The sequence below is a fragment of the Corylus avellana genome, chromosome 8 (assembly GCF_965113065.1).
Source record: "Corylus avellana chromosome 8, dhCorAvel1.hap1.2, whole genome shotgun sequence".
Classification (NCBI taxonomy): domain Eukaryota; kingdom Viridiplantae; phylum Streptophyta; class Magnoliopsida; order Fagales; family Betulaceae; genus Corylus; species Corylus avellana.
Window position 1 is genome coordinate 16125033 of NC_142497.1, and position 22929 is coordinate 16147961.

The following is a 22929-nucleotide window of genomic DNA, read 5'->3' on the forward strand; positions in this document are numbered from 1 at the left end:
GCGGCGGACTGTCCACAATCATCAGGTCCATTGTTGACCTTGATTTCCAGGAGCCTGCCTACTGGTTGCCTACAAATGGGGCATCTGTTTGACTGGAGGGCAAGGACTTTAGCACAGCCTGCATCCAAAGGCCAAAACAAAACAAAAGTTAACCACAACAAGAAGCAAGGAAAAGTTCCTTTATGTTCAGATTTTCAATCAAAGCTAAAATAGAGACCACATGCAGCACATGGGTGATTAATAGAGGATATTTCTAATTATCCAACACTAATTCCTGCTGCTCAGAGGAATTAATGTTGCATGTCCACAAGGAAAGCTTCTTTATGGGGATTTGGACTCCCAACTTGCTTTAGGAAATAATCACTTGATCCGGCCATTAGCATGTTTATCCATGTTCAATAATTTTAAGTCCAAGTAATTGATCTCACCTTGCATCCTACCCAAAACATAAAAAGTGAAATATTTTACTTTTTTATATATCCGCACAAACACATGAACTTTCGAAACGTATTTCCGCCCTGAGACTTTGGAAGCCTACTAAACTGTTGGCTCTACAATTTTCAGCCCAATAGACATAAGACACTAAAAGGGTAAGGATTCTGGTCTGCTTCTTCATATCTACAATGTAATCTCCGACAGCTCCTAACTCTCTTCATCCAGACTACAAGAAGGGGGAAAAGAAAAGCAAAAGGAGAAACAAAAACAAAAAGGAGCATACCATGTGTAGGCATGGGAGGACAGTCGTGTCTCGGGTCGGGGTTCAGACAAGCAAATAACACATTCTTTACCAGAATCATTCTCATCCAAATCACCATCAACTGTATTCCCAATTCCATAAATTTCCTGCAGCTTGTAAACCCTCAGTGACATGAACGGTGCATAAATGTTTGTGGGAAGCATTTATGTAAACCCTCACGAGGCTTCACTCGTCCTACTAGAAGTGCCTAGGGGTTTAAAAGACTTATTACATATGTGAAATGAAATCATGTACGTTTCTTACAAAAGTGGAGATAGAGTAATTTTTATTTTTGTGTCTTTTTGTTTTTAGTTTAGTATTGCTAAAGGACTAGCAATATATAAGTTTGGGAGTGTGATAAGTGCTAAAATAATATATATATATATATATATATATATATATTAGCCCCTTAATTTATGTGTCTTAATTCTTTAGTTGTGCTATTTTATGTTGTTTTACTTCATTTTTGTGTTTTTGTCCATTTTTAGGTGTTTGAAGGAAAAGGTAGCGTTTTTGGAAGTTTTGGGCATCGAGGGCCAATTTTGGGAAAAGCTAGAGTTTGGATTGAGTGCACCACACTTAGGCTCGAGCAGAACGGATGAACGATCGAGCGCAAGCTGCAATTGAGCGCAAGGCATGGCGATCAAGCGCACTCGGGCGACCCAAATATGAAAAGACTTATTTTTCACTTAAAACTACTTTTTCCCAACCCTAATTGGACTAGGGTTTTGTTATCCAATTTTTTTAGGTTTCCTAGGGTTTCTATGTCTTTCTAAAGCCTATAAATAGACCTCTAGGCCTCTTAGAAAATATACAATTCCAGAGAGGAGAATTTGGAGGCTACTTCGAGAAGCATTTTCCAGTTTCTTCTTTCCCTTTTCTTTTTAGTTTTAGTTTCATTATGTGTAACTAAACAATTGTTAGGGCTAGATTGAAGCCCTAATCATGTATTTTTAAGTTTAATATTAGTATCTTTGTTTCAATCATATGTGGTCATTTTAATTGATTATGCCTATGTAATTGAATTCCCCTTGTGAATGTGTCTCACCATTATTTGCTTATGATTTGAATCTGTTAATTAATTCAATTTAGATGACCGTATCCTGGGCTTAATAAAGTGACAAAAGAACCTCATCATGGGTTCTTGGCTTAATCAGCATGGAAACTAGGAGTAGATACCATGCCCTAGGATTCATGTGTTTGTCAATATTCGTAGAATTATGTTTCCCAAAAGAACAATTATTAGATACTATGCTAAATCTTTTAGGGAAGAAAATAATTAGAGTAGATACCATACCTAATTCAATACTTAGGGAGATCAATAATTTGAGGTGTAGATAACATGCTCTTAGATTGGCAAACATTAAAAATACCATGTGATTGGAACATTGATCTAATATTTTCTTAATTAGTATGATTTGTGGTGGATATCAAAATCCTAACCTCTTCATTATCTTTATATCTTTTCACCATTGCAAATCTATGACAATTTGGCAATTTAATTTGGGAAAATCAATTCTAAATAAAATTAACAATCCTCATGGGATGATCTCGTATTTGCCCAACTATACTTCTGTTGGACTTCGTGCACTTGCGAGTTAAAACGTCATAAGTATTTGCCTATTAATTTCGGTGGGTACTTGGTACAATAGCTACCAGTTAGCTTAATTGGGATAATCGCCAGTAACCCTAGCAAACCGGTCAACGCCAAATTTGGGGGTGTTACAGCCCTACTCTAGGCGGTTAGCAGTTTTTAATAACCGCCTACCAAAGCGGTTATGTGATTATGCAGTTAGCGGTAGCGGGACGGTTATAACCTCCCTATTTGTACACTCCTAATGAGATCGTTCTTGATCAAAACTTTGGTGCATTGGGTAATCACATTTAATATCGTGGGAGCATTACTTCTCAAGATAAAATTCATAATCTCTTTAATAGTAATTAAAGAGATAAGAATTGTCTCTTTGAGATAAATTTAATGAGAATTGATCATTTTGAGCTCAGGTAAATATACTCCATAGGACTGAATTACAAGATTGTAAGAATAATCAAGAGATTAAATTTAGAACTCAAAGAATAAGAGATAGTGAAAATAAAGTGACAATAATTTTTAATTTACTTTATTTGGTGGGGTCAAATGCAATTATAAAATGTCAATGAAAGTCTTTTATAATGAAATAAACACTAGAGTACTATTATAACTTTTCAATAAAGAAGCTGCAATTGACAATAACCTAGAACAAGTCATGAGATGACACATATCCTAAGCCTAGTGTATTTACTTTCCTTGGATCACTCCTCAATCTATTATTTTCCTTTTGGGATAGGCCAAATTGCACTGAAATTGTGTCTCTTGTAATATGCGGCCAGCACATAGATTGTACCACTTGGCCTCCAAGTTTTGGACCACATCTATTTATGATATGAGCATTGGGCCGATATGAGAAACAATATTCATAGAGGAAAAGACTTGTGTTGTTCCAAACTTCCAAGAACAACAAAATCAAGGTTTTAGAATTTGCTAACAATAGCTAGGGTACACAATTTATTACTTCTTATTCAAGTTATGTTTTTATTATTTTAAAAAATTGTAATTTATGTTTAACTAGTAGCTGTGTTGATTTCTTCCTCTGCATTATGGGTTTCCACCATATAAAACACTTATATATATATATATATATATATATATATATATATATATATATATATATATATATATGTGTGTGTGTGTGTGTGTGTGTGTGTGTGGAGAAAATGTCCATGAGCAAAGTTTGTACATATTAGAGAAGAGATCAACGTGATTAATGTTAGAGAAGAGAAAAATATCCTTCTGGAGATATGACAATATTGCATTTCAAGAGATCTTCATTGGCATGCATGTGGCATCACGTGAGAATTACCATTTTCATTTTCACACTTCCGTACACGAAAAGCTTGCTATTTTCAGCACGTTGGGCCAGTCTACTCTATGGAATGCTTCAAACTTTTCACGAGTTTTCTGATTTGACTTTGTATTTTCAAGGCGGCTTTTATTATTTCTTAAAGTAGTTGAGTTTTTTTTCTACTTATCAAAAAGTTAAATACCAACTGCGCGCCCAAGAATATTAAATATCAAACACTTTAGAATAAAAATACAATATTCCACCAACCCTGACTAAAAAACTCACTTTCACACTTCTGTAACTCTTAAAATCTAACATCTAATCAATTTTTAATTGTGATTTATCTCAAATTTAATAGTAGCTTTAAAAATCACTTTAGAAAGAGTAAAAGTAAAAGATTGAGAATGAAAGTACGTAGCATTACTTCTTTTATATATATATAGGCCATTGTAATTCATATATTATATACTTCAATATACAAAATGTAGCCCAATACTTTTTTTTCAAAAAAAAAAAAAAAAAGTAAAAGAAAAATGTTTAAATATTAAATATATAATTACATCAACAATTTCTTATCGGTTTAAATTTTTGCGTAAGTAATGATATCATATCAAAAAGTCCCGTCATTCAATATCTTTCATTAGAATTGATTATTCAGCTAGCTTTTGAGATTAATGGTTTAACAAATGTTACCTTTTCATAGTCAAATAATAAGATTCTTACACAAGATAAATGATATATAACATGTAATACAAAGTCATACATATATAATGAGGGTGTGTGGTCTGCCTAAGATTTTGGTGAGTCTTGCGAATTTTCTGCATATATAATGATGATCATAAGATGATAAAGATGGCAAGTGACGTATCACATGATCTGCCATATCAAACACTTGAAAGAAAACTAAGCCATATAATTATTATTTTCAAACTTTTGATCAAAAGTTACATAGAAATATTGTAGATCAACCCTTCTGGGGTCGGTGGCGTCTGGAGATCGTGGAGTCAAATCATTTCAACACAATAATGTTTTTTTAATCTCTCTTTTCAAATAAAAATATGTAAACACGCGTTTTTGAACTGGCGTGTGGCGTGTATTAATTAATCACGCTAAATCTTTTAGTGAGGTTACAACTTATGCTTTCGCGACTCAAAATGATAAATTAAGGTGTGTCTTTTGAAGAAATGTTTATGATGTCTAACTCTTTTACTGTTGCTTGTAGGATTTTTGTTTTTTGTTTTTTATTTTATTTGTCTTGGCCTTTAAGTTGATGATAGATTTGTTGTCTTGGTCTTCACGTTGATGATGGAGTAGATCAGTGTGAGGACTTAACTCTCATGGCCGAATTTTTAGTTTATAGTTGTTTTTTATTTTTTGTTTTGTATTTGGATTATTCATATCCTAGATCTAATCTGCACGAAGCAGATTTGTTTCTTAAATGTGTACATGGGTTAGCCGAAATTTGAAGTTATTTTTATGACTTTGTAACCTTCATAGCTTTTGACTAAGATTTTTCAGAGTTGTATGTTCTGTGATGTTAGAGCTTTATGCTCATGAAATTTCATCAATGAAAGTTTCATATTTTTCAAAATAATAATAATAATAATAATAATGTATTTTATAAAATAAAAAATTTAAAAGTTGATAAGTCATTTTTTTTAATCTTAATTATAAAGAGTTTCTATTTTTATTTTTTAATTCCTGTCTAGGATATGTTTCGTTTGTTTAGGGAAATTCACATTAAATAATAACTTCAATTAAGTCATGGTGAAAATTTGGTGTTTAGCACCATCGAATAGAAAGCAGACACTTAAGTTCGAAACATCAAAAATAATATAATCATTCATATCAAATAATTTCATTTCTCTTATAACAAAATACATAATAGATAAAATACCCTTTGACAAAATCACTAGAGCCACCGTCTTAGTTGGTTTTGGAGGCTTTGATGTTGGGGGCTCGGAGGTGGGTGTGGGGGGTGGACGTTGGGTTAGAATGAATGGAAAAATCTATTGTATTAATTTGAAATTAAAATACGGTGTTTTCATCTATATTGTATTTGATGTTTTTATCTCATGTATCAATTTTTTATTGAATGCTGTAAAATAAGATTTTAAACCACATGTTGATAGAATGGGCTCTCAATCCAATAAAGTATACTTAATAAAACGAAGGATATAATTTTTGTACAAATTGAGTTGGTATGAATTTTTTTAATCCAGTCTTTAAAAGTGTCATGTATTTCTTGAACGTGTAAGAAATATATATTTTTTAATTATTAATGCTATTAAAAATAAGTGTGAAAATGACATACTATTAAAAAAAATATGTACTTTTTCACGAGTTAACGAGATAAAAAAGTTTTCCACAACTCAATATATATATTGAAAATTTCTGTCCATAAATCAAATTCTCCGTTTTTAGGCTTTGGGTCAAGTATTACATCATCATCACAAGATTTTAAAGCATTTCACAAGGTCTATGTTCTGAAGAAACAAGAGATAAAGACGCTGAAATACGTAAGAAGAAGGGAAACGATACTTGTGTATATGAAAGCAGAATCGTTGAAGAAAATAATTTAAAATTGTGACAAGTGGTGGTCTAAAATATTAATAAGTGTCACTATAAATATAATATAGAAGCATAAATCTAAACATATTAAAAATCTAAATTAAATAAGATTTCTTTAATATTTCTTATTGAGAAATTTAGAACAAATAAATAAAATTTAGTATCTACAATATCATATATCATCATGTATTATATATGATATTTTATTTCACCCTGCTTAATTTACTTTTACCATAGTCTAATTCTAAAGAAATTTAAATCCAAAAAGGTTGGTTATGAAGTAAATTACATTTGATTCTTAAGAATAGGTTTCCAATCGATTTTTTGTTTTCTTATGATTTATTTTTTGCGAGTAAACCATATATTGATGATGGATGAGTTATTTATAAGTACAAAGACGAATTTTCACTATAGTAAAGGGAGCGAATGGGATTGCGATTAATAAAGCATTATAAGTAGTAGAGATTAAAAAAAAAAAAAAAAAAAAAAAAAAAAGAGTAATTTTAGGAGGCTTACTTGTTTTCTACTTGTCTCCTACTAAGAATGATGTGAGTTATGTGACTATTAAAATCAATATTGGGTTTATGATTGATCATTATTGAATTTTGATCAAAATGTGATTTAAATCAATAACCATATCATTTTTAGTAGAATACAAGTAGACCTTCTAGAATTACTCATAAAAAAGCCAGGGAATCAAGAATCTACTAGCGGATAGAGACATGATTTGTTGGAATTTGCTGTAGTCTATAGATCTGAAATTAATTGAGACGGTGACTTTTCATAAATATAAGACATTGTGTATGCCATAAATAATGTGTAAGTTGTGAAGATTCCAAATTATATCAATAAAAAGATAATTTGTTAAAAAAATTAAATTACTTTTGTCTTTTTTCCAAATTAAAAAAAGAAAAAAAAAAAAAAACTTTCAAAAACAATCCGTACATTTTTACGTATTACAAGCCAAGTTACATTCAAGGCAAATTTGTACATGAATTGAATTAGTCAGGGTAGGTGGCTTGGTCGGTTGGGCTAGTTAGCTAGCTGTACGTGTTTGATGATGACTGAGATCCACTCTGTTGTTTGTTTCTGAACTGGCGTTACCTTAATTAAAATGTTCGATCTTATCTCCTCATTCTCCACAAATAATTAATTAATAGATATGGTGGTTGAATCTCACTCTGACCTTTTGGCTGTTCTACGATCATAAATATTGTCTTGCCGCTTTGTTGGATTAAAATTGTAGTGTTCTTCGTTTTAGTCAATTTATTGTCAAACGGATTTATGCATGATCATCATCACTAAATTATATATATATATATATATATATATATAATTTAGTATATATCTCACTGTCTCTATCTCTTGATTCTTCAGATTCTCAGAATATATATATATATTTGATATGTCCACACAACAAGGGGAAGAGGGATTCAAACTAATAACCTTTACTTTATTAGGCGTGGTCCTATCCGATTGAGTTAATTCTTACGGACTATATAATAAATATATATCTTGTCGAAGAAGTTAAACTTGATGACCAAAGCGTTGATCATATCAATTTATTATTTTTTTTTGTTTAGTTTTTTTTTGACCAAAGAGCTGAAATCAAATGGACTCTACGTCAATTGAGCGACAAAGTAAGAAAAATAGCGTATTGAAAGTCAAACCAGGTTTTCTACATTCATATTACAGAGAGAGATTCAGAGATGATACGCGCTGCTATATAAGGAGCCAAAGAGCTCCACCCTCTCCCCTCACAACACTTGAAACTTTCGAAATCCCAAAAACAAAATGATGAAGCTGGGAATCACCCATTTCTTGTTTTGCAGTTTCTTTCTTCTTCTTGTTCTCAATTCGACATCTCAAGAAGTTGGTTCGTAATTAACTTTTTATTTATGTGTATTTCTTTTTTCTCCATTTTTTTCATCCTCAAAATCTTATTAATGGTGCAGATGATGAGAGGGAGTTTGATTATGATGAAAAAAGTAGAAAGGGACCAGCTCAATGGGGAGAGCTTCACCCAGAATGGAGCATGTGTAAAAATGGATCATTGCAATCTCCAATTGATTTGTTGGATGAGAGAGTTGAAGTAGTTTCCCATTTAGGGAGACTTAAGAGGAGTTACAATCCCTCCAATGCAACTATTACCAACAGGGGCCATTACATGATGGTAAGCAAAAGGAGAGGGAGATCGAGCTATAAATTAATAGATCTTTCAAAAAAAAAAAAAAAGCTAACCTTTCTTTTTTGAATGATTTGTGCAGCTGAAATGGGAAGGTTATGCAGGATATATTGAAATAAATGGAACCCAATATGAACTGAAACAGTGCCATTGGCACTCCCCTTCTGAACACACAATCGATGGCCAGAGATTTGATTTGGAGGCTCACATGCTTCATGAGAGCTCAGATGGAAAGATTGCTGTTGTTGGAATCATGTACAAGCTAGCTTGGCCGCCCTGATTCTTTCTTATCATCAGTAAGTATTTTCCGGCACACCAAACACATCTCTGAAACCCCTCTGAACAAGAGAATCATACCAAAGTAGTCTTTTTTAAAATTTTTTTTTTTTTAATTTTTTAAATTCTCCTTTCTTTCTCTCTTTAATGGGTGTTGTGTTTTTGAATAAATAGTTGGCGGATCATTTAGCAGCTATTACCGATACCAGAGAAGCAGTGAGTGTAGCGGGCATTGTGAACCCAAAGAATATAAAGATAGGGAGTAAAAAGTATTATAGATATATTGGCTCCCTCACTGTTCCCCATGTACTCAAAATATTGTGTGGACTATTGTCAAAAAGGTCTGCTTCCAATCCCTCCATTTAAACTAATTAACAATTTTTTAAAACTAAAATTATAATTAATTTATATTAATTAACTCATGATGCATCAGGTGAGGACTGCTTCACTAGAACAAATCAGGTTGTTTCGTGTGGTGGTTCATGATGTGAGTAGCTATTAAACATTCCGATCCCATATATATATATATGAAACATGCATGCAGCTGTGTAGGGTTTTTTTTTCTTTGTATCTTTATGCTGGCTGATTATTCTTTTTTATTTTTTTTTGCAGGATTCAAATACTAATGCAAGACCACTACAACCAGAAGATCATGTACCGGTTGCACCACCTGCTCCTAACCATTGCATCCCAGAAAAGGTTGATGGACACTGTCACTAATGAATGGAGGAGCATTTTTTTTTTTTTTTTTTGGTATCTAATAGATTAATTTCTTATTTTATTGATGTCTGAGATGGACTCTGTTTTTTGTTTCCGAATTGGTGTTACCTTAAATTTGTTTTTTCCACAACTCAATATATTGAAAATTTATGTCCATAAATCAAATTCTCCGTTTCTAGGATTTGGGTCAAGTATTACATTATCATCACAAGATTTTAAAGCGTTTCGCAAGGTCTTCCTTCAGACGTCAGCATTTACGTCGGTCGAACCTCTACAATATTAAAACGTGTATATATATATATGTTTTGAAGAAACGAGAGATATATAGACAGTGAGATGTATACGTAAGAAAAAAAGTAAACGATACTTTTTTTTTTTATAAAAGCAGAATCGTTGAAGAAAACAACTTAAGATTGTGCCAAATGGCAGCTTAAAAATGTTGATAAGTGTCATTTTTAATATAATATATAAGTATAAATTAAAATATATTAAAAATCTAAATCTAATAGAATTTCTTTAATATTTCTTATTGAGAAATTTAAAACAAATAACAAATATAGCATCTACAAATTACAGTATCATATATCATCATATATTATATATGATATTCTAATTCATCGAGCTTAGTTTACTTTTATCATAGTCTAATTTTAAAGAAATTTAAGTTATGAAGTAAATTACTTAGTTTTGTCATTTTTCCAAATTAAAATCTTTTTTTAAAAAAAAAACCTACACTTTCAAAAACAATCCGTACATTGCACTTATTAAAAGCTAAGTTATATTCAAGGCAAATCTATACATGAACTGAATTAGTCAGGGTAGGAGGCTCGAGCTAGCTGTACTTGTTTGGAGATGTCTCTGTTGTTTGTTTCCGAATTGGGTAACTAAAATGTTCTGTCATGACTCCATATTCAACCTTTTGGCTGTCCTGTCATGACTCCATATTCAACCGCTTGATGGAAATTTTTTTAAAAAAAATCATATAAATATTGTCTTGCCGCTTTGTTGGAGTAAAATTGTAGTGTTCTTCGTTTTAGTCAATTTATTGTCAAACGGATTTGTGCATGAAGAGATGTTCATCTTATGGAATGCTTCAAACTTCTGTACACAAAAGCTTCCTATTTTCAGCACGCTGGGCCACTCTACTCTATGGAATGCTTCAAACTTTTCACTAGTTTTGTGATTTGACTTTGTATTTTCAAGGGCGGCTTTTACTATTTCTTAAACTGGTTGAGTCTTTTTTGTACGTATCAAAAAGTTAAATCCCAACTGCCCCAGAATATCAGAATATTTAAAAAAATATTCTTGATAACTTTAAAATAAAGAAATAAATATTCCTTCAAGCAAGCCTAAGGAAAAAAACTCATAGCATTTTGGTGAGTCTTGCTAATTTTCTTCATATATAATGATGATCATAAGATAAGATGGCAAGTGATGTATCACGTGATCTGTCATATCAAACAACTGAAATAAATAATAGATATGGAGGTTGAATCTCACTCTGACCTTTTGGCTGTTCTACGATCATAAATATTGTCTTCCGCTTTGTTGGAGTAAAATTGTTGTGTTCTTCGTTTTAGTCAATTTATTGTCAAAAAGTATATACTTCATGAATTTCACATTACGTTTGTTCCTTTTGATGAAATATATACCAAAAACTTGGCCTAGGGCTTTGAGTATTTTACAAGCTTTTTGTGTTGGATGATGTAAAGAGAAAAGAAAAACCCAAACCCTTCAATTCAATTTCCTTTGTTCAACAAAGAGATGCGTCACCATGGACGTTGTCCAAATGGAACCTGCCCCTCGAAGTGTGTAAATGATGTAAAGGGAAAGAACAATAAAGGGCCAGCTCCCAGTTGGGTCGTCTTCTGAACACTTTTTAAACATTGATATATGAAATATTCTAAATAGATAAATATCACAGTTTATGCGGAATTAACAGATATTTATCAAAGCAAATAATCACCAAAATATAAACAATCACATACAAGGATTTTGGTGACGAAGAGTAAACTTTTTAGAAACCGATCTAAAAGTAAAACTTCTTTGAGGCAGCCAAACCCAATAAATCATTATCAAAAGATTATCCAGAGATTACAGACACTAAGAACACTTACAACCCTTTGCAAGACCTTGGCTCTGTAAGATCGACAAGCTTACAACTCGTCTCCTTACTCACAATCTTCTTTAACGTGATTCTCCTTTACCGGACCCTTCCAATAGACTTCTCAATAAAGCTCAATAAAACTAACAATAATCTTCTAAGATGAATAATCAAGCTCATAGAGATTTTCTTTCTAAGTACAGCCTCTCACGAAACCTATAGTAGAATTTCATTTTTCTCTCTCTATAAAGATGTATATATACTTCCGACAAAACCCTAGACTTAACCCACTTAAAATCACGTTTTTTGGCCTAAAACTTACGGGGTGTTCGAACAGGTTAATGGGTTGTCTGGATAGGGCCTTGCGGAGCAAAAACAAAGTTTCTAGAAATGCTATATGGACATGGGGAAGGCCTGTCTGGACAGGGCATGCAATGGGTGAAACTGTATTATGGAAATGTTGTCCAGCCTTGATCAATAGCTCCAATCAATAGGCGTTTGTGGTCCGATTGAGCTAAAATTTTGCAGGGACGTTCATGACACATGAATCTACATTATGAACGGTGGAGATTGAATTCTGAGCATTCTATATTAGTGTTTGAGTCCATGAACTGTAACCTCTGCATTTTGAAACTGAATTAAGCCAACATAAGAACTAACAAACTCTCCCTTTGGCAATTCGGTGACAAAACCAAAATGCCGAGTCAATCACATCATCTCCCCATATTTACTCCCCCTTTTTGTTACATAATGATAAAAGATCTTCATATTTCCTGAAACACTTCACAAAATACATTAAGGCATATGTGGAACAAGAATACATAAATAAAACTAATGATAAAAAAAAATGGCGTAGAATGCAAGATCATAAAGAAACATCAGCAAAACTCTCCCTCAATGTTTGACTCAATTATCAATAAGAAACTGGAAAAACAAATATGTTCTCCCCCTCAAAAGTCAAATGAACACACATGATATATACATCAATGACTCATGTATTGCACAATGAATATCTCAAACATGCTCTAAATATGCAAAATATACATAAGACTAGAAATGGTAAGAAACTCATATTGCTTAACCCAAGCAAAGAAAAATGTTCCATTCAATCCATGCTTGAGTGGTGTGTGTATAAGCTATCCAAAAAGAAAAATTTTCAACTTACAAAATAAGGAGAAAGTTTCACCACCATGTGGTTTTGACAAGTATATCAAATCAAAAGTCAAACCTTATCATACTAAGGCCTAGCCACTCTCATCCTATACATTTCTCTTTGTAGAACATTTTGCACAAGTTTGACACAGTGAAATAAATTTATTTTGGAATATGATCTTTTGATGTTATTTGTTTCACTATTTTGTTTATTTTCTCTTTAAGAAAGTGTTCTTAAACTTTTGGTGCTTATCACAAAAGAGAAAGCAGGAATTTTTAAGCCCTAGGTTCAACTAGCATATGGTCAATTTGAAAAATATGTCTAGTCAAAAACCTCATATGGTTACCTAACAGAACTCACAAATAAAGTGAAACAAAACCTCAATTTAAGCTTAAATATGTACAAGAGATAAAGCATAGGCAAAATATACCACATAAGCTCAGACTTTAGGTAAGCACAAAAACAAGTCCATTGACAAAAATTTTCATCTAGATGATTAGCGACAACAAAGTGGCTGCTATTTGGTTGCCGCTAGTAATCGGACGCTGATGCCAAATAGCGGCGACTTTAAAAGTCGCCACTAATAAGGGGTCATTAGCGGCAACTTTGAGTTGCCGCTAATGACTTTTTTGGTCGCCGCAAAAATATGTTCGAAATTACCTCAAGGTCACCGCTATTGGTATATCATTAGCGCGACTTTAAGGTCGCCGCTAATTATATAAAAAAATTTTAAAAAATTAATAGCGGCAACTCTTAGTTGCCGCTATTCCACTATCATCAGCGACGACTCTAAGAGTCACCGCTATTACACTATCATTAGCGGGGACTTTAAGGTCGCCGCTAATTATATAAAAAAATTTTAAAAAATTAATAGAGTTGCCGCTATTCCACTATCATCAACGACAACTCTAAGAGTCGCCGCTATTACACTATCATTAGCGGCGACTTTAATGTTGCCGCTAATTATATAAAAAAATTTAAAAAATTAATAGCGGCAACCGAGAGTTGCCGCTATTCCACTATTATCAGCGACGACTCTAAGAGTCGCCGCTATTTCACTATCATTGTTCTCGTAGAAATTTTGACGAGCCTCTTCAACCTGAGCCCTCTCTTCTAGGGTACCAGCCTCAGGGTCAAACTCCCATGTCTGCCTTCCAACAAAGTTGTTTGTGGTGAAGATATAAGGGCATTTTCCACCATCTGCTATCTTAAGCCTCCACATATTCTTCCTTATGATCACTTTTTTCCAAACTAATTTGAGCCAAAAAAAAAAAAAAAAAAAAACCGATTACGAAAACCTTTTATAGAATTGCAATAAGGCCGATTGAGGATGTGCCAACTTTGGGTGTTCATAATTGCATGGCATCTACTAACCAACTGTATTTCACTATTTTGTGGGGTGGGCATAAATCATCAACTTGCATGCATAGATGAGCCAGTTATCTATAGTGGGGTCCATTATTTTGGTGTAGTGTTATGTTCACATTTATTCATTCATATGTTATATCCACATTATTTCAAATTTGATTAGAACTCAACAGGGGCGGAGTCAGCTTTGAATTTATGGGGATTCAGGGCCAAAATTTTTTTGGGATAGACCAATTGGCAAAAAATACCTTAAATTATTATTTTTTCCTTAATTTTTTTTTTCTTGTAATTTGGGGGGGAAAGGGGACCAAGGCCACTATCGATCCCCCCCTAAATCCCTTTTTGTCTAAAATTATTGTTTTTCGTAATTTCAAGTAACTACAATGATATATTATATTCAATTAAAATATGAACCACAAGATCTCTCTTTACCAAAAGAGCTGGAGTTTTGTGGCCTCCATCATTTCAGTCAATCACAAACTGTTGAAAAGAACAGTGAACGTTGCACTCTTGTCTTCGAGCACTCACGTCCGACTCAACAATATTTAGTTAAAATTTAGCTAACAAACACATTTTTCTATTTTAATCATCAACCTTTTCAAATCACTTATATCCGGCTCAACATTTTAACTATTTACTTTTACTTTTTTATTTAAAAAATATATATCTATATATATATATATTTTTATCTACTTTCCCAATTCTCAATGAAGAGAGTGAGCAAGATTACTTTTATTATAAATATAAATAAGGATTTGTTGAGCTATAACACTGTAGCTCCTCAACAAATCCTTAGTCATTTTATTGAGCCGATTAAAATTAAAATTAAAATTTTAAAAAAAACCTAATTTATTGAAGCCAATGTGAATGCTCTTAGGGTACTGAATGAAAATGTACTTATTTTTTATGATGTGAAATCATGAAGTATAGGGATGCTTTCTATTTTTTATGAGCCATATATTAATACCAAAATTCCTTTGTCTAAGGTACATCTGTTTTACTATACAACTAATCAAAAAGAAAGAAAAAAGGAAAATGACATGTAAAATTAATTTTTGGGTAATTAGGAATTAACGATTCCTTCTATAAAGAGAAAAATGGTAACAACTCCCTTATTTTTCTGGAAATTTGCATTTACAATGGGTTTTTGTTTTTATTTTTTCTGTGGGTCAGCTAAAAAAAATAAAAATAAGTTCATGTGGAAAAAAACGTTGACAAAATCTGTTAATGTGTCACAGCAACATCAATCATATTGTTACACATGGCATTTAAATTAAAAATAGCTAGAGAAATGATTGAGCAGCCCCTCGGACAAAAGCTGCATGTCCCTCCTCCATTGCGAGGGGATTCCATCTTCAGCATCCATCCATGCATGACGTTCATTTTCAAGCCAGAGATCTTAATTTGTTCTCTTGGCAAGACTAGCATTTGCATAGAATGATATAAAATATAATAACATCCTCTCTCAAACTCAAGATGCAAGCTTGAGTTTGGAAAAAAGAAAGGGAAATAAAGAGAGTTCTTTTTATTTTTTTTTTGGGTCGCCGGAGTAGTGGCTGGGGAGTGGCGGCCTGAGATGGAGGACAACGGCAATAGAAGCTGGCGGTGGCTGGTGGTGGCAGTGAATGACTTAGGCCATGGACTGGGCCTAAGACTTGAATTGGAGTCGTATAGAATAGGCTAAGTTGGACCGGTTTGATTGAGACAAAATAGGCCAAAACCCATGGACCATTGCATATGGTTTGACCTGAAAATGATATGAACTGGGTCTAACTCGTTGAACCAAGTTGACTAATTTGAACTGGTTAGATAGATTGACCAGGTTGGACCGGTTTAGAACCTGATGATCCGGTTAGAAACCGGTTTTGGATCAAGTTGGAGATGACTTTATTTGAACCCGATAAACCGGTTAGAATCCGGTTTTGGAGCGCCTTGGATGGATCCGGTTGGACCGGTTTAGCAAGTGGGCTGGTTACATGGGCCAAAATGGCCGAAACCCGTGGATCGTTGAATGGGTCGGTCTGGCCCGAAAGAGAAGATCCGATTCTAACCCGTTGGATCGGGTCGAAAATATTGGATCCGGATGAGTTTGAATTTATTTATTTATTTTTTGGATCTGACACGTGGCAGAGCAATTATCCTAGAGAAGAGATAAATTTAATCACTTAATTGTTACTTTAATAGTTGAGAGTAAAAGATAATAAAAAATATTAATGATGTTTGGAAATAAAGATGAAAAATAAATAAAAAATTAAGAAGCTTTTAGCATCATGCATGCATGTTAAAACTAAAGTTGACAACTTTTGATATGAACTGCAAATTCGACACAAACTTAACACAAAGATAAGAAAATTGGGGTTGATGAGTCTAATTAACCTATTTAATTAAATGAGCCAGGTTAGAGTTAAGCTATATAGTTTTATACTCATGCCTCGACACGATTATAACCCAACACTCAACATTTGAGATTAACAATTTTTGACACGACTCATGAACCTGACATAAATTCAATATGAAATTAGCGGGTTAGAGTGGAGGGGTTTGATTCGTTTAATTAAATAGGTTGAGTTAAGATTAACCTATATAGTCTTTTGCCCATGTCCCGACAGGACTTAAACCTGGCATGCGAATACGAGCTGTTACTCTTAGTAAAAACATTACCTTGTTTGGGCATGAAAGATAGCTCTCTCCCCAACCACCATTATCTCTTTGTGCTTTAAGTAGAAAATCAACAGCTCTGCGCATAGCTGGACAATTGTTGTAACTCTGGCCAACTGCAGCCAATCCTCTAAGTGCAAACCATGTAGCGTATGTGAAGCAAACTCCCCAATTTCCATACCTGTGGAAATGCTTCATCATGTAATAGATTTCTTTGGGAAATCCATATAAAAACAGACAAATCTCAAAAAAATATCTAATAAACCAGTGCAGGAACATACCATGAACCATCAGCCGTTTGTACGTCTTGAAGGAATTGAACAGCATTTTCTATGGAATCTTCGATCTCTTTCTTCCGGTGCCCAGGGTATAACTTCTTAAACAAAACTAAAGCTTCGATTGCTGATGCGGTGCACTCAACGTACTCATAGTCAACGATAACATCCGAGACAAATTCTATGGGATTAAGCAGCTGATGGGAAAAAGAAAAAAAAAAAATTTCCATTAATATACAAAAAAGGTGAATTTATAAATTTTAAATAATTATGAAGCATATTTCAAGGCTACTTCAATATGTTAAGGTACTTACTTCCAACCATTTTTGGGCTCGAGCTGGTTCCCAGACAGATATACCACCATTTTTACTCTGCATTAAACCATACAACAGAGCTTATCGATATGAACATAGTGAAATACTTAAGAAATAAACACTGCACTAGATAAATGAAACTTCAAGAAAGTTTCCAAATGCAGCCTGGGTTTCCTATTCATGCCGATAGTTTCCAAATATTTGTACTTCAAAATACAATGCTAGGTGTTAGAATATTGAATAAATTATTAAAATCAATCATTTCCTATTAATTTAAACTGCTGGGACACCCTTGGCTCAGAGTTCAAACCATGTCTCCTCATTCACCTTCCATTTCGATTAAATATTCTACGTGTTGAGTCTTATTTATTCACTTATTAAGGTGAAGTTTGAACCTAGCACGAGAAATGGTGTTAGAATATTAAGTAAATAATAGTCTACGTATTGAGCCTTACTTATAAATAAGGGGTACTAGTTTGAATTCGCATGTGAGCGAGAGTGTTATCAACCATTTTTCATTAGCTTTAAGCTTTTGGGTTGACTGATAATTTTACAATAGTGAAAGTTAATCCTCACCTGTAGAGAAAGTATAACATTTATAGAATCATAAAATCGCTCGGGATCCATTTTCTCACCAACAATTTTTGGTGGCTTCATGGAGAAAAGCATGCAACACTGAAATAAAAGCGAATTTGATGAGTAACATATTAACTATGGAGAAGGTGCAAAATTTTACCCTATTGATGCATTTAAAAAATGTTAATTACCACCAAACTCTCAGCAGTACAATCAGACACTTGCCATCCATGATCTTGATCAGAGAAAGTCCATGATCCCTTAGAAATGTGACGATACATGCTTTTAAAGTCTCCAGAAGGGTTATCCTTGACCTTTACAATTTATAAGGGAAAAATGGAATAACTAGTCTGAATGAATATTGAATAGTTTTTATTTTTTAAGCAAAAAGGTAGATTTGATGATTATGGTGAAGAGATGCTTTTAGACTTGAAAATCAAACCTGAGATTTCTTGATGAAGTCATGCCCTCTCGCAAGTGTAGGTCCAATTTCATCAGCGAGATTACTAGCAAGTAAAGCTTGAATTGCAAAACCGGTATCCCACACTTGACTCCCAAAACTCTGCATAAAAATGGCATATATCAAAGTCAGGGATCCCTTATTTTTTCTTGCAAAGACTTCGGACTTGTAGATCACTTGAAGCTAGAAAGCAAGAGCTTGGGGTTTATCCTAGAGTTTGAATAGTTATATTTACAAAACTAACCCTAGAAAGAAATTTAGTCTAGGGAATCTCTTCATTCATAATTCAATATGAAGTGTAATTCAAATGTTAAACATATAGTCAAAAGATTAATCTTGAATTGTTTTTGCAAAATATGCGTACTCATGACCTGCAACTTGATTCCATCTTCAACAACCCATATGTAATCTGGGATCCTAGCAATGTGCTTCTTGAAGTAATCCCCATTTGGATCTTCAACCCAACAAGCAAGCATACATAGGACCTGTTCAATACAAATGGCTTTAGGAATACTGTAATATAGCCCAAATCGATGCTCTACATTGCTTACCTTGATTATATGATCATAAAATTTACCTTTTCCACGCATCCAATAGTGATGTATCGACTGTTCTCATCTTCATAATGAATGTGCTTCATTGTTACTTGAAGAGCCTTCTCTCTTACCAACTTGTTAAAGGGCCAACGAGTGAGAAGAGGCTCAGTGAATATGTATAGACTATCCCAGACCAGATCTTGTATCAAAGGATGGGGATAGTATAGATCCTCCTGTAACAATTAATATATAGTTTTGCACAATCAATGCATTGGAAAAATATTGAAAAGCATATATGTAGCAATGAGCAATTATCAACAATGCAGAGAAGATTAAGGTAAACTCACCTTTGCGCACAGATGACGCACTCTCTTCCAATTAACTTCATTGTAAGATTGAGTGTAAAGTTCCTCCCTCAATTGAAGAATGAGAGGTGTGATTGGGCCTACAAATCTTTTCCCATAAAGGTATGACATGGGCAGGTACACCATGCGGCAGTAGCACCACATTTTTGCTGCATTTTGGGGGAATAGGCAATTGTATAACAGAAGTGCTAACCATTTTTGAGTTAAACACTATACTTAGTTTTCAACATTAAAATAAATAATTTCAAAAAAAAATTCCATTATGCAATAAGGATCTAAAGTACACTGACATTTTTAGGAAATACAATGAAGTAGTAAGCAAATATGTACAAACCTGGATGAATGGGAAGAAATGAAGGAAGGATCCAAAATTCCGGAGGCATTGGGTTGGTTCCAATCCACTCGAACACACCAAGTATCTACAACAAAAGGAAAAATATGCATACTGCATAGTGAATATTTGAACCTATATATATATATATATATATATATATATATATATATATATATATGACTAGATTTATGAAACATGGTCATACTGAAAGCCAGGTCTTTCCCCATAATGGTATGTGTGTTACACCACCATGATCAAGGATCCATTTTCGCGCTCTTGCACAAGCATTTTCTTGACCACCATCGGGTCCTTCCCCGAGCATACGCATACAAATTAATGTAGCTAAGAGCCGTGCAAAACATGATGCTGTCGCCCTCTATGTGTAATCCCCACCCACCATCTTCATTCTACATTATGCAAAATTTACAACATATTTGTTAAACATGATGGTTTAAACACACACACTCACACAAAGGAAAGGAAGCAAGGAATTCAGCAAAAAGTCTAATCTTGTTTGCATAATTAACATGTAAAGCTTCCAAGAATATGCACCTGATGATAGTATATGTATCGGAGGATTTCCTTTTGATACTCAGCAAGGAACACAATATTAAGATGTCCTGTAATGTACAAACACATTACCTGTATTTTTTTCCCGTTAAAAAGAATACAATTAGCAATTGCATTAATATGAAAACCAAAACAAGTCAAAGGTAGGTAGGTTGTCTTTGATCCAATGGTACTGTTCATAGCCTGGTCAATCTAAGAAGATGTTTTTGTGTTAAATATCATTAGAAAAAATTGTTATGTTGTTGATGATTTCTCTCGGTATCACAAAAAGTTCCTTGATGTATACTTTTACGTGAATATCCCAAAAAAATATATGTTTGATTATGTGATGATCACAATATTGATTATACTTTTTAAAGAAAAAATGATAATAATTATGAGTCTCACCAAGGGGGGAAGGAAAAATAATGGGCCAGCATTTTCAGCAGGCCAATGGCCATCACTAGCCTGTAAGGCCGAAAAGAAATGGACGGCCCTTCTCAGTGCAGCTGTGGCCTTTTCATTTGTGATTTCCTCTCCATCCTCGACCTTTACCGGGGGAATTGTTTGTTTGAAGTTTTTGTCCTTAAGAAACTGCAATCATTTTGACAAAGAAATGATCATATTATAGTAAATAATTTCATAATTATTAGATATATCATGATATTATGAGTTGTAAAGCTGCTAGATTACTCTATATTTAGAAGTGGGAGAGCAATGTCATCACCTACTAATACCAAATAATTTCATTTCCTAAATCAATAGGATTAGCGGCAGAGAAATACATTCCCTTAAGCTTGTGGAGCATGGGTCATTTGTGTCTTCTCTCTCCTTGGCTCTGCAGGTGACCATATTTGTAGGCACAGGCTTTTGCTATTATATATAAGGGGAACTTCACAAAATCTCTTTAAACATTCACGCATTTTGAAATTATTTTTCAAAGTTTAATAACTCATAATTATAATATCGAATTTTCAAATTTTTACAATGTACCCTCATATGTTAGGATTTTTCATTAAATCTTGTCAAAATTTTCAAATATGTTTTTTATTATAAAAAAATAAAAAATTGCAAAAATTCAAGCATTGGTTATAAGGATTTAACGGAATTTAGAAAAATATCTATGCAAAAATACGTACGCCTCAAACATACATGAAGCGCTTTCCAACTCTTCATATTATAATATTGCGGATGCGAATATGGATATCTAAAAAGAATATATGCATTTTGCGGATGCCCGCATTTGCATATATACCACTACTTAACATGACCTGAATCAGACACTATACATATGGTTAGTACTAATTATTGACACGACCCATGAATTTACATGAACTCAACACAAAATTAATAGATTGAGTTTGAGCGATCTAACTGATTTAATTAAATGTATCGAAGTAGAATAAAAATATATAGTTTTATATGCATCGATACGACTCAAACTTACTCAAACTTTATATGCGAACATAGTGGACGCTGGCTTGCCATGCATATCTGACCAGCTCATTCTTCGTTCTACTTGACATGAATCATTATTCAATTTTATGGATAGTATTGAATACTGTTTTCAAGATGGGAATACTTGCATTCGCCATAGGAGATCACTGCTAGGTTTCACGTGAAACCGGTTGTTGTAGAAATTTTGCCAAGCCTCTTCAACCTCAGCCCTCTCTTGTGGGGTACCAGCCTGAGGGCCAAACTCCCATATCTGCCTTCCAACAAAGTTGTTTGTGCTGAAGATATAGGGGTCTTTTCCACCCTCTACTATCTTAAGCCTCCACATATTCTTCCTTATCGGTTTCTTTCAATCACTTTTCTCTTCTCTTCTTCTCCGTTTCATGCAGCCATTATATATAGTCGCTAGTGGTAACTATATATATATATAAATGGTGCGTCGGGGGGAGAGAGAGAGGTTGCGAGGCAACGTGGGGGATAGAGGCATGGGGTACGTTGGGGGGGGGGGGGGGGGGGGAGAGAGGCATGGGGTGCATTGGGGTGGGTAAAGAATTAAATGAGGTGGCAGTAGGGTAGTTGGTGGAAAAATTAAACGGGGAAAAAAGGGAGAGGCTTAGGTGCGGTAGTGCAAAACTACCGCACCATGCAGTAGCCCAAAACGACCCAGTTTGGGGTCGTTTTGGGCAATAAAAAACTTTTTTTTTTTTAAGTAATAATATATATTAAAAAACTAAAAGTATTAAAAAAAAAAAAATAGAAGAGCAGTGGCTGGGGGCCAAAATGGGGTGGCCGGACCACCCCATTTTGGCCAAGGGGGTGGCTGGAGCCACCCCCATGGCCGGTCTGGGGGTGGACGAACCACCCCCATGGCCAAGGGGGTGGTCCGGCCACCCCCAAAAGGCCAAAAGGAAAAAAATAAAAAATAAAAAGTTTTGGGTTTTGGCCCTTTGGGGTGGCCGGACCACCCCCAAGGGCCTGGGGGTGGTTTCGGCCACCCCCAAGGCCGGTATGGGGTGGCCGAAACCACCCCCAGGCCCTTGGGGGTGGTCCGGCTACCCCCAAAGGACCAAAACCCAAACGTTTTTTTTTTTTTTTTTTGGCCTTTTGGGGGTGGCCGGACCACCCCCTTGGCCATGGGGGTGGTTCGTCCACCCCAGACCGGCCAAGGGGTGGCTCCAGCCACTCCCTTGGCCACAAATGGGGTGGTTCGGCCACCCCATTTTGGCCCCAGCCACTGCTTTCATTTTTTTTTTCTTTCTCTTCTATTTTTTTTTTAATATTTTTAGTTTTTTAATATATATTATTACTTAAAAAAAAAGAAGTTTTTTATTGCCCAAAACGACCCCAAACTGGGTCGTTTTGGGCTACTGCATGGTGCGGTAGTTTTGCACTACCGCACCTAAGCCTCTCCC

General features: G+C 34.2%; 1 protein-coding gene and 1 pseudogene across 1 annotated transcript; one reads left to right on the forward strand and one right to left on the reverse strand.

The window, feature by feature from the left end:
* Positions 1–4388: 4388 nt before the first annotated feature.
* LOC132164455 (alpha carbonic anhydrase 7) lies at positions 4389–11948 on the forward strand. The gene is given in 11 exon segments (XM_088518786.1): positions 4389–4418; positions 5074–5102; positions 8022–8065; positions 8145–8362; positions 8457–8636; positions 8638–8670; positions 8825–8948; positions 8951–8991; positions 9084–9137; positions 9263–9290; positions 11884–11948. Coding segments are annotated over 11 exon segments (846 nt in total).
* Positions 11949–15643: 3695 nt separating this feature from the next.
* LOC132180525 (beta-amyrin synthase-like) lies at positions 15644–21845 on the reverse strand (annotated as a pseudogene).
* Positions 21846–22929: the final 1084 nt, after the last annotated feature.